This window comes from Bison bison, unplaced genomic scaffold, assembly GCF_000754665.1.
Source record: "Bison bison bison isolate TAMUID 2011002044 unplaced genomic scaffold, Bison_UMD1.0 scf7180017864499, whole genome shotgun sequence".
NCBI classification, from domain to species: domain Eukaryota; kingdom Metazoa; phylum Chordata; class Mammalia; order Artiodactyla; family Bovidae; genus Bison; species Bison bison.
Genome location: NW_011495058.1, coordinates 8,343,347 through 8,355,226, shown reverse-complemented (window position 1 = coordinate 8,355,226; position 11,880 = coordinate 8,343,347). Strand labels below are relative to the sequence as shown.

At 37.1% G+C, this 11,880-nt stretch overlaps 1 protein-coding gene across 5 annotated transcripts in view; it reads left to right on the top strand.

Annotated features, from left to right (window-relative positions):
• Nucleotides 1–11,880, top strand: part of SUGCT (succinyl-CoA:glutarate-CoA transferase) — a 783,088-nt gene that overhangs the window by 277,225 nt on the left and 493,983 nt on the right. For all 5 annotated transcript variants that reach the window (XM_010829093.1, XM_010829095.1, XM_010829091.1 and 2 more), the window contains one exon: nucleotides 8,403–8,474. In XM_010829093.1, coding sequence (XP_010827395.1) covers nucleotides 8,403–8,474 — 72 coding nt within the window. The remainder of the gene's footprint in view (nucleotides 1–8,402; nucleotides 8,475–11,880) is intronic.

Below are 11,880 nucleotides of genomic sequence, written 5' to 3'. Positions count from 1 at the left end.
TGCAAAAGCTTTTAAGTTTAATTAGGTCCCATTTGTTTATTTTTGCTTTTATTTCCAATATTCTGAGAGATGGGTCATAGAGGATCCTGCTGTGATTGATGTCAGAGAGTGTTTTGCCTATTGTTTCCTCTAGGAGTTTTATAGTTTCTAGCCTTATGTTTAGATCTTTAATCCATTTTGAATTTACTTTTGTGTATGGTGTTAGAAAGTCTTCTAGTTTCATTTTTTTTACAAGTCATTGACCAGTTTTCCCAGCATGGCTTGTTAAAAAGATTGTCTTTTCTCCATTGTATATTCTTGCCTCCTTTGTCGAAGATAAGGTGTCCATAGGTGCGTGGATTTATCTCTGGGGTTTCTATTTTGTTCCATTGATCTGTACTTCTGTCTTTGTGCCAGTACCATACTGTCTTGATGACTGTGGCTTTGTAGTAGAGCCTGAAGTCAGGCAGGTTGATTCCTCCAGTTCCATTCTTCTTTGTCAAGACTGCTTTGGCTATTTGAGGTTTTTGTATTTCCATACAAATTGTGAAATTGTTTGTTCTAGTTCTGTGAAAAATACCTTTGGTAGCTTGATAGGGATTGCATTGAATCTATATATTGCTTTGGGTAGAAAATTCTCACTGTTTGCAGATGACATGGTCTTATACATAGAAAACCCTACAGACTCCACCAGAAAATTACTAGAGCTAATTAATGAATATAGTAAAGTTGCAGGATATAAAATCAACACAGAGAAATCCGTTGCATTCCTATACACTAACAATGAGGAAACAGAAAGAGAAATTAAGGAAATAATTCCGTTCACCATTGCAACAAAAAGAATAAAATACTTAGGAATATATCTACCTAAAGAAACAAAAGACCTATATATACAGAACTATAAAACACTGGTGAAAGAAATCAAAGAGGACACAAATAGATGGAGAAATATACTGTGTTTATGATCAGAAGAATCAATATAGTGAAAAAGAGTTCTCATTTTTGGGTCACTGACACTTTCTCATCTTTCTTACCTCATGCTTCCCAGTTTTGCCAGAAAGCCTTCTGTGTAGCTTCTAGTATTTGTTGAATTGCTTACTTTGCTCTGATCCAACATAATACATCAGCCTTTTTTAGAAACTTTGTTTTTTATCAGAGTATAGTTGATTAACAATGTTGTTATAGTTTCAGGTAGGCAGTAAAGTGATTTAATTATACATATACATATATCTATTCTTTTCAAATTCTTTTCCCATTTAAGTTGTTACATAACATTGAGCTGAGTTCCCCATGCAATACAGTAGGTCTTTGTTGGTTATCCATTTTAAATATTGCACTGGGTACATGTCAGTCACAAACTCTCTTAACTATCCACTCCTCCTAACTCCTCTCTTCCAGTAACGTGTTTGTTCTAAGTCCTTGAGTCTGTTTCTGTTTCATTAGTACATTCATTTGTATCATTTCTTTTTAGATTCCACATATAAGCGATATCATACAGTATTTCTTACATCACTCATTATGACAATCAGTGCATCAGCCTTGATTTGACAAAATGTGTTTAGCTCTTGTTATGCCAGATGTTGTCCTTGGTGTGTGGGGTAACTGCAGCAGGTTCTAAGTTCTTATCTGCCAGCCAGACTCCTATGCTCACTTAGAGGTCACGGTCATTGCTTCATGTGTCTTTGTTCAAAGGCTTGGGCTTCTGCTTTTGCCTGTATTCTCTGAGGATTTTATCTAGTTAACTAACAGGGTGCTATCCTTCTACCCTGTGACTTGCTTTCACAACTTGTCATGTGGGAATTTGGAGGCAAGTCTCTGAGCCTCATTCCCATAAATGCAGCCTCTGCCTATAAATCTTAGGAACTGACTACCTACTGAAGGACTTCCAAGAATTCAGTTCAGTTCAGTTTCTAGTAGTGTCCGACTCTTTGCAACCCCATGGACTGCAGCACACCAGCTTTCCTGTCCATCATCAACTCCTGGAGCTTCCTCAAACTCAGGTCCATCAAGTTGTGATGCCATCCAACCATCTCATCCTCTGTTTCAAGAATTTGTCCAAATGTCTTACTCCATTTCCTACCTATACCCCCATACTTCATCTGGCTGAATGTTTCCCTCAGCCATGCTTATCCAAACTTTCTATATCCTAGGCTGAAATTCCACTGTTAACTAGATCTATACCCTAGTGTCTCTTCAGGTCTAGTGGGCAGGTCTAATATCAGTCTTTCCAGTAATGCCAACCTTCTGTGTGCCCTGTTTTGTCATTGATAAATCTTGAGATATGATGAAATTAAAGTATGTTTGGAAAACCTTTTTGATAATCTACTGTTATCTACTTTACAATAATATTCTTATTGAGGTTTAGTTAATATTCTGCTCTAGTTTATTTTTTTGCTTGAAGGTGAAATGTCATAATGACAGCCTGAATAAAGTTCTAGTCTATGATAAGACTTTTAACATGTCTTAGATAAGTGTAGGCTCATTGATAGATACGGTATTTTCATGGATGGTACATAACTAGTACAAAACTTTATTTGTTGTAACATGTTTGGGGTAAAACAAAGAGTACTTGAAAAAGGCTCAACATAGTCAAGGAATTTTTTACCTTGAAGTGTTCCTGAAAAATCAATATGGATTCTTGTCCAGAATTTTTTGCCACTTTCCATTAAATAGGAGGTGCTTTTGGCAGCTTAGTCCAAACAATCTAGCTTGAGATTCTTTATAACACAGGTGATTCAGAATCATCAGTTTCTCATGCATAGCTTCCAGGAAAAATAACACCATGTCATTGTACATTATGTCCAGGATACATGATGGGTGCCTTCCTGAAGAACAGCAAGCTTTCCCTATAAAGGACTTCTAAGAAAAATAATATCTACCGATAATTTGTGAAGATAAAAATCATGACAGTTTCCATTTCCTTTCTTGCCCCTGACTCCATATCTAGTATCAGAAACCGAGTGAAAATCCTAAATTTATTTTATTTAAAATAGGATTTAATTGATTTGAAGGACCTCAAGGAACATTCAGACTTCCTATGGAATTGGAAAATCCTGACCTGGATCTGGGGTTGCAGGAAATCAGTATGTAGTATTGCTTTCAAAGTGGTTCTAGAATTCAAGACAATGTAGAAATGAGTGTGTTCAAAATGGCTTATTTCCCATGAAAAAAATGTGTAGACAAATAGGTAATAGGTGAAATTAGGGGCTTCTGGCCTCCTTTATCACTTGTTGCAGAGTTCCATCCCATAGGACATTGTTCTTGAGCTGTAAGCATTTGAGGCCTCCTTGCATCTGGCTCAGCCAGCTCCAGTGCCATAAGGTGAGCTGAACTGTTAGCGGTAGGAAATAGTGCTCTATATTTGTCACAGTGTACTAGCACAGACCCAAAGTCAGTAACTGCTTGACATTCCAGAAAACATTCTCATGGCAATGAGTTCAACTCCATGGAATGTCTTTTTCCAGTGGACGATGAAGTCATTTTGCAATGGTTACCTTTTCGGGAAGAAAAGCTTGTGAAAACTTAAGTAGCTCCAGGAGGGTTTGAAGTTTGTGTTCTTGTTTTTGAAGTAGACACACCACTAACTGTATGTACCTTTTTTAGATTGGAGAGAATACTGACACATCAATACGGTAGTTTGAGGCTTCAATTCTTTACAAGAGAAACATCCCAGCCATGAATGTTTGCAGCACAGTCTGCTGCTCTTATTTAGTTCCTGTGGTGGAAAATCTGCTGGAGGTGTGTGTACATAGTATGTGGTCATTTATCTTGCCTGGTATAGGGAGTGAGGCAACCAAGGGGATGAAGAGAGAGTTTGCAAAGTAGATAAGAGTCCAGAAATCAAGATCCAAAGGCTTAGAATGTACAGGGGGTTCTTTTTATGTGCCAACCAGCATTATTAGTAGCTATTTAATAATAATGATATTTATTGAGTCCTTACCTTTTATCAGAGATTATTTTATGCACCTCACACTGTGACTCTAACCTCACACGAAACTTCTTTGCTCCAGTAATCACTGACTGAAGCATTTTATATTTTGATTATCCGTAGTCTCCTGTCTTCCACCTTGCATTCAACTACTCACCACATTATGGCCAGTCCTTGACTTAATCAGGATTTCTTATCCACTGACACCTCTCATATGCCCTATTCATAACTTCCCCCCATCGTCACCATTTTTAGATATTTGTTACAGCAGTATCCCACTTCTCAGTACCAATTTCTTAGTCCATTTGGGATACTATAACAGAATACCATAGACAGGGTGGCTGAAACAGCAGGCATTTCTTAACTATAATTCTCAAGGCTAGGAAATCCAAGATCAAGATGCTGGCATATTAGATGTCTTGTGAGGGCCTGCTTCCTGTTTCAGAAATGGCTGTGTTCTTATTACTAATACCAACATTGGGGAGTTAGGATTTCAACAACTGAATTTGAGGAGAATACTGGATTGGGTTGCCATTTCCTTCTCCAGAAAACATTCATTTTACAGCAAAAGATATTCTTCTGAAAGTTCTTATTTAAAATATATTTATTAAATACTGTAGCAATAATAACATGGGACAAATAATTATTTAAAGAATTGATAATCTTCTTGCTGTTGTTGTTCAGTCACTAAGTCATGTCCTACTTCTTTGCAACCCCATAGACTGCAGCATGCCAGACTTCCCTGTCCTTTACTATCCCCCAGAGTTTGCTCAAACTCATGTGCATTGAGTTGGTGATGCCATCCAACCATCTCATCCTCTGTTGCTCTCTTCTTCTCCTACCTTCAATCTTCCCAGCATCAGGATCTTTTCCAATGAGTCAGCTCTTTGCATTAGGTGACCAAAATGTTGTAGCCTTAGCTTCAGCATCAGTCCTTCCAATGAATATTCAGGACTGATTTCTTTTAGGACTGACTGGTTTGATCTCCTTGCTGTCCAAAGGACTCTCAAGAGTCTTCACCAGCCCCACAATTTGAAAGCAATAATTCTTCAGTGCTCAGCCTTCTTTATGGTCCAACTCTCACATCTGTATAGTCAAAGCTATGCTTTTGAGTGTATGGATCTTTGTAGGCAAAGTGATGTCTCTGCTTTTTATTAAGCTGTCTACTTTTGTCATAACTTTTCTTCCAAGGAGCAAGCATTTTTTAAAATTTCATGACTGCAGTCACCATATGCGGTGGTTTTGGAGCCCAAGAAAATAAAAAATTTCACTGCTTCCACTTCACCCCATCTATTTGCCATAAAGTGATGGACTGGATGCCATGATCTTAGGATTTTGAATGTTGAGTTATAAGCCAGCTTTTTTACTCTCTTTTTTAATCCTCATCAAAAGGCTCTTTGGTTCTTCTTACCTTTTCGTCTTTAGAGTGGTATCATTTGCATATCTGAGGTTGTTGATGTTTCTCCTGGCAGTCTTGATTCCAGCTTGTGATTCATCCAGCCTGGGATTTCACATGATGCTCGAAGTTAAATAAGCAAGTTGCCAATATACAGCCTTGATGTACTCATTTCCCAATCTTCATCCTAATAAATCTACTTGGTGAGCCTTAGTCTAATTATATCCTGGTGACTGAGCTGCTAGGGCTTCCCAGGTGGCATTAGTGCTAAAGAACCCACCTGCCAATGAGGGAGACATGAGACGTGGGTTTGATCCCTGGGTTGGGAAGATCCCCTGGAGGAGAGCATGGCAACCTTCTCCAGTATTCTTGTCTGGAGAATCCCATGGACAGAGGAGCCTGGCAGGCTACAGTCCGTGGTGTTGCAAAGAGTTGGACATGACTGAAGAGACTTAGCAGGCAAGCACGCATACACAGCTGAGCTGTTACTTGGTATTTACTTTCCAGTGATTATTAACTAGTTATCACTGCTTAAAATTAAAAATATATGTATTGGTAAAAATATATTTCATGTTATGGTTCAGAATTAATGAAGAAACAGCCATTTTTTTATTAACTGAAAGAAAATGAACCCTCTCCTATAATATGTAAACTTGAACATGTCACTGATCCAAAATTTTGGAAACCTTACTTCCCATTATACTTGTTAATACACATTGTTACTTCATATTACTTATCTACTTCCCAACTCACTTTTCCCTCATAAAAAAAGCAGGCAAACAAACAACCTGTATAACTTCATAATTATGAACGGTTTGTTGAGACATCTCTGCTCAAAATCCTTGTCCTCCACTCATAGCTCTGTTGCAGACTTCCTTTCTGTAGTTTAAGAAACACTAATGCATTAGGTATGGCACTAATTTTGCTTTTGCCTGGTGGATAAGGGAATATAAACATTTAAAATAGTTCATGTAATATCTTGGTGGCATTGATTTACAAATCAAGCAAAAATGTAAACAGAAAAAAACTCGATTATAGTGTTCCGAGATCCCTTTTAGCCACAACCCTATTATATGGAAGCAATCATCTGAGTGATTTATTAACATTTTATAACCATTTATTAATTGCCTCATATTCTTCAGATACCATGAAGTAGGAAGAATAAAAGAAAAAAAAATACAGTCTACTAACTCCAATCTACTTATACTGTGCAACAGAACTTTCTGTGATGATAGAAACGTTCTCTATCTGGACTGTCTCCTGTGGTAGCCACTAGCCACATGTGGCTATTGAATGCTTGATGTTTAGCTAGAATGTTGGTAGAAGTAAACTATTAATTTTTATTAAAAACAGCTTTATTGACATATAATACACATACACTAAAATTCACTCACTGAAACTGCACAACTCACTGGTTTTTAGTACATTCATAGAGTTGTACAGCCTTTACCATAATCAATTTTAGAATATTTTCATTGCCCAAATAAGAAAGCTGTTACTTGTGTAGTCACTTTCCACATTTCCCAAACTTCTGCAGCCCCAGACATCCACTAATCTTTCTAGTCTCCATGGATTTGCTGATTTTGGTCATTTCCTGTAAGTGGAATCACAATTTGTATTCTTTTGTGACTGGCTGATTTAATTTTAGTTTATTTAAATTTAATACTTATGTGTGGCTAGTGGCTACTGTAAGAAACAAGTAATACAGATACTTAAGTAATGATGATGTTTAAGTAATGTTGAGTATAGAAGGTAATCCTGTAAAGGGGGCATGTGAAAAACATCAGAGAGATTAGAGATAATGCAGACAGAGCCTAGAGATGAGACTGTTTCCTGAAGGAGGGGATGGTACCAACTAATACAGTGGTATAAGAAAGAATTGTTTCAGTGATAGGATAGGAATCCTGATGACAAAGGGCATTGGAATGTGGTGGTTGGTGAAGAAGTGGCATTTTTATATTATTTAGAGATGGAGGAAGGGAACAATTTCAAGAAAGCTTGAGAGGTATGTCAAGACTGGTACAAATTTTATATTGTTTCTAATATTTTTAGTATTAGCATGAGCTTCTATGTAGGCAGAAGAAAAAGATACAGTGGAAATGAAGACATAAAAGATGACTGAGCAGGGTTCTGAAGGATGTGAGTGAGTACAGGTAGTACTCAGGTCATTAGCCTAGGAATAAGCCCTGACAGGAAAGACAGATGTTATCTTTCCCAGAGGTGGGCATAAGTGAAGAAAAAGTAGGTGAAGATGCAGAGCAATTTTACATAGAAAGAAAGGAAACTAAAGAAACTCATTTACTCAAAGAAAATGGGAATAAGGCCTTCTGAGGGTAAAGTTCGGTTCCCCTGATCATCACTGTGATCAGGTGTGTAGAAGTGAGTTCTGATAAGTACTTAACAGGGGCTTGAACTATGAGAAGTATCAATTATTTACATATATCTGGCTTCCCAAATGAACATGTCTCTTAAAAGGAAAAGACTTTCTCAGGTACATAAAGCCACATGGGGTCCAGTGATCTAAATGTGTCATTTTTCACTTACTAGGAAGTGAAAATTACCCAAAAGTTTGTATCTCAGATTTTCGAAGACAAACTATAGCTCCATTACTCGTCTTCCTTCCACCCCATTCTCCTTTCTTTTCTCCTCCTTTCCCTCATTTCCTTCCTTTTTACCGTCTATTCTTCTTAGACTTTGTAGAAAACAATGTGCTATATCATTTTCTTTGCCCTACACGAAAAATTGGAAATAAAACACAAAACTGGGAATATCCAACATTAATCCAAACTATAATGAATATAGAATTTAATATTATGAATTATAATAAACCTCCAGTATTTTCTTTATTATTCTAAGTTACTCATTTTTCCTCCCTCCTCCAATGTTATAACAATTGGTGGATGAGACAGGAATTGCTTTGAGAACCTCAAATAACAGCTATACAAATATAATAGAAAAATATACTAATTAGTTGATATTGATTTAATTAATATTACTTTAGAACAAGGTTTATATATACATTTTGAGTAATTAAAGCTATTTTTGTGGTATTCTCAATATGTAAAATTATATATTTATGTATGTATTTATTTATTTTAGGCTTTTAAAACCAAGGATGGATATCTTGTAGTTGGAGCAGGAAATAACCAACAGTTTGCAGCTGTGTGCAAGGTAATCTGTAATATTTGGACTATTTGGAATGGGTAGATAATATATACAACAATTCATTTTGCGCAAAGCCAGAAAATTCAATTTTGCCTAGAGGAGTGTTGCTAAATCTATACTGAACTCAAGACTCCCTGTGTTAGCACCTTAAAGCATGCCCTTTTTATGTTTACAATGTTATGAACAGAGTCCAACTTAACACTCTGTTTTTTTTTTTTGTAAAATTGAGGTATATGACTATTTTTAAGTGAAGAATCATAGTAGCTTAAATTATGTTAAAACCTGACCTACCAGTGCAAACAAAAAGGGAAAAAAAGACTTTTAAAAGGGTTTTTTAACACCAGGATTTTTTTTTTTTTTCCTGAGAAGAAGAAAGGAACAGAAGAACTAGGAAACAACCAGAAAACAATTAACAAAATGGCAATAAGTACATACCTATCAATAATTACTTTAAATGTAAATGGACTAAGTTTACCATCAAAAGACATGGACTAAATAAGTTGATTAAAAATAAAGGCCTGCAAGAGTCTCACTTCAGGTATAGGGACATACACAGACTGAAAGTGGAGGGATGTAAAAAAGATATTTAGCGCAAATAGAAGCCAGAACAAAGCTTTGGTAGCAATACTTATATCCAACAAAAGAGACTTTGAAACAAAAACTGTGATGAGAGACAAAGAAGGGCATTGCATACTGATAAAGGGATCAATCCAACAAGAGTATGTAATATTTGTATACTTATGCACCCAACATGAAAAAAGTGAAGGTGGAAGTTGCTCAGTTGTGTCCAGCTCTTTGCAACCCCTATACAGTCCATGGAATTCTCCAGGCCACATGGGAACACCTAAATATATAAAGCAAATATTTACAGACCTAAAGGGAGAACCAGACAGCAATACAGTTGTAATAGGGGACTTTACTACTCTGCTTACCTCAAAGGACAGATCATCCAGACAGATAATCAGTAAGGAAACACTGGTCTTAAATTAGACCAGATTGACTAAACAGATTTATAGAGAACAGTCTATCCAAAAGCAATAGAATACACATTCTTTCTCAAGTGCCCATGGAACATACTTCAGAATAAATCATATGTTAGGTTACAAAACAAGTCTTAATACATTTAAAAATATTCAAATCATACTAGGTATCTTTTCTGACCACAATACTATGAAACTAGAAACCAATTATAAGAAGACAAGTGGAAAATCACAGATATGTGGAGATTAAACAACATGCTACTATAAAAATGACTGGTATCAATGAAGAAATAAAAAGAGAAAAAAAAAACAAAAAAACAAAAAACCCTTGAGGGCTTCCTTGGTGGCTCAGTGGTAAAGAATCTGCCTTCCAATGCAGGAGACACAGTTCAATCCCTGATTCAGGAAGATCCCACATGCTGTGGAGCAACTAAGCCTGTGTGTCATAACTATTGAGCCTGTGTTTTAGGGCCCAGGAGCCACAACTACTGAGCTCATGTGCAGCAGCTACTGAAGGCTGCATGCCCTAGAGCCCATGCTCTGCAACAGGAGAAGCCACTGCAATGAGAAGCCTGCACTCTGCAACTGGAGAGTAGCCCCCACTCATCACAACTAGAGAAAAGCTCATGCAGCAACAAAGACCCAGCACAGCCAAAAATAAATACATGCTAATACACTTCAGTCATGTCCAACCCTTTGTGACCCTATGGACTGTATGTAGCCTGCCAGGCTCCTCTGTTCATGGGATTCTCCAAGAATACTGGAGCGGGTTGCCATTTCCTCCTGCAGGGAATCTTCCCCACCCAGGGATTGAATGCGTGTCTCTTGCGTCTCCTACGTTGGCAGGCAGGTTCTTTACCACTAGCGCCACCTGAAAGCCCAAAATAAATACCTCAAGTTATAAAAAATACCGTGAGACAAATGAAAATGGAAATACAACATACCAAAACTTATAGAGTGCAGCGAAAGCAGTTCTAAGAGGGAAGTTCATGGTGATAAATGGCTACCTCAAGAAATAAGAAAAAACTTGAAGAAATAACCTATATTTACAACTCAAGGAACTAGAAGAAGAATAAGCAAAGCCCAAAATTTGTAGAAGGAAGGGAAGAACAAAAGCAGAGCAGAAATAGAGTAAGAAGACAATAGAAAAGATCAGTGAAACCCAGCAAAGGCAACAAAACACAAATAAAAAAGTGGAACTATATCAACATAAAGAGATTCTGTACAGCAAGGGAAATCATTAATGAAATGAAAATGCAACCTACTGAATGGGAGAAAATATTTGTAAATCATATATCTGATAAGAGGTTAATATCCAAAATAGGTAAGAATTTATATAACTCAATAGGAAAAAATATCACATAATCCAATTAAAAAATGGGCAGAAGTTCTTAATAGACCGTTTTCCAAAGAAGGCATATAGATGGCTAATAGGTACATATACAGATGCTCAGTGGGAGAGAGACAATAAATAAAACTCCAAAATGATCCATGGTTAAGTGCCATGCAGAGAATTAAAATAGACTACTGTGTTAAAATAGTGACTGGATTGTCAGGGGAAAGTCTCTTTTGAAGAAATAACCTCAAAATGAGATCTGAGTGATACTCATAATGCAATAGTGATAAGGTTTTTCAATATAAATATTAACATAAAATGTTTGCAATACTAATATAAACATAGTACTCAAAATTCACAAAAAGCCTGTAATTATTCCATAGTGCTAATACAGACTATATGGCTTAGTGGTAAAGGATTCACCTGCCAGTGCAGGAGACAGGGTTTGATCCCTGGGTTGGAAAGATCCTCTGGAGTAGGAAATGGCAACCACTCTAGTATTCTTGCCTGGAAAATTCCATGGACATAGCAGCCTGGCGGGCTACAGTCCATGGGGCCACAAAGAGTGGGACACAACCGAGCATGCTTGCATGTATGCCAGGATAAAAGTGGGTTTTTCTTTTTTATTTCTACTTCTATGAAGTGGTAAAACACAAAAATGTTTATCTGTTGTCCCCAATTCCTTACACAGAATTTCTAAAAAATTCCTGAGTTTTGAAAGTGTCCCTTGTTTTTCATAATAAGCCCCGTTCAGTCACATCTGAGTTTATTCTGTTGAGGTAACTTAGGATGGGGCCCCTAGATAGTCTCAGGATAGGTTGGTCACCAGAAAGACCAACTGATCAGAGGGTTGGAACTTTCAGCCCCACCTACCAACCTCCAGTAAGAGGAGAGAGGACTGGAGATTGAGCTGTGTGTAAACCCTTGAACTATAAGATTCAGAGAGCTTCTGGTGAAGACAGCAAGGTGGCGGGAGGGTGGGAGAGCATGGAAGCTCTGCACTCTCCTACCTCTGTGCATCTCTTCTGCTTGGCCTTTGTAATAAACCAGTAGCAGTAAGTTAAAAAAAAAAAAAAAAAAGATGTTCAGTATCTTG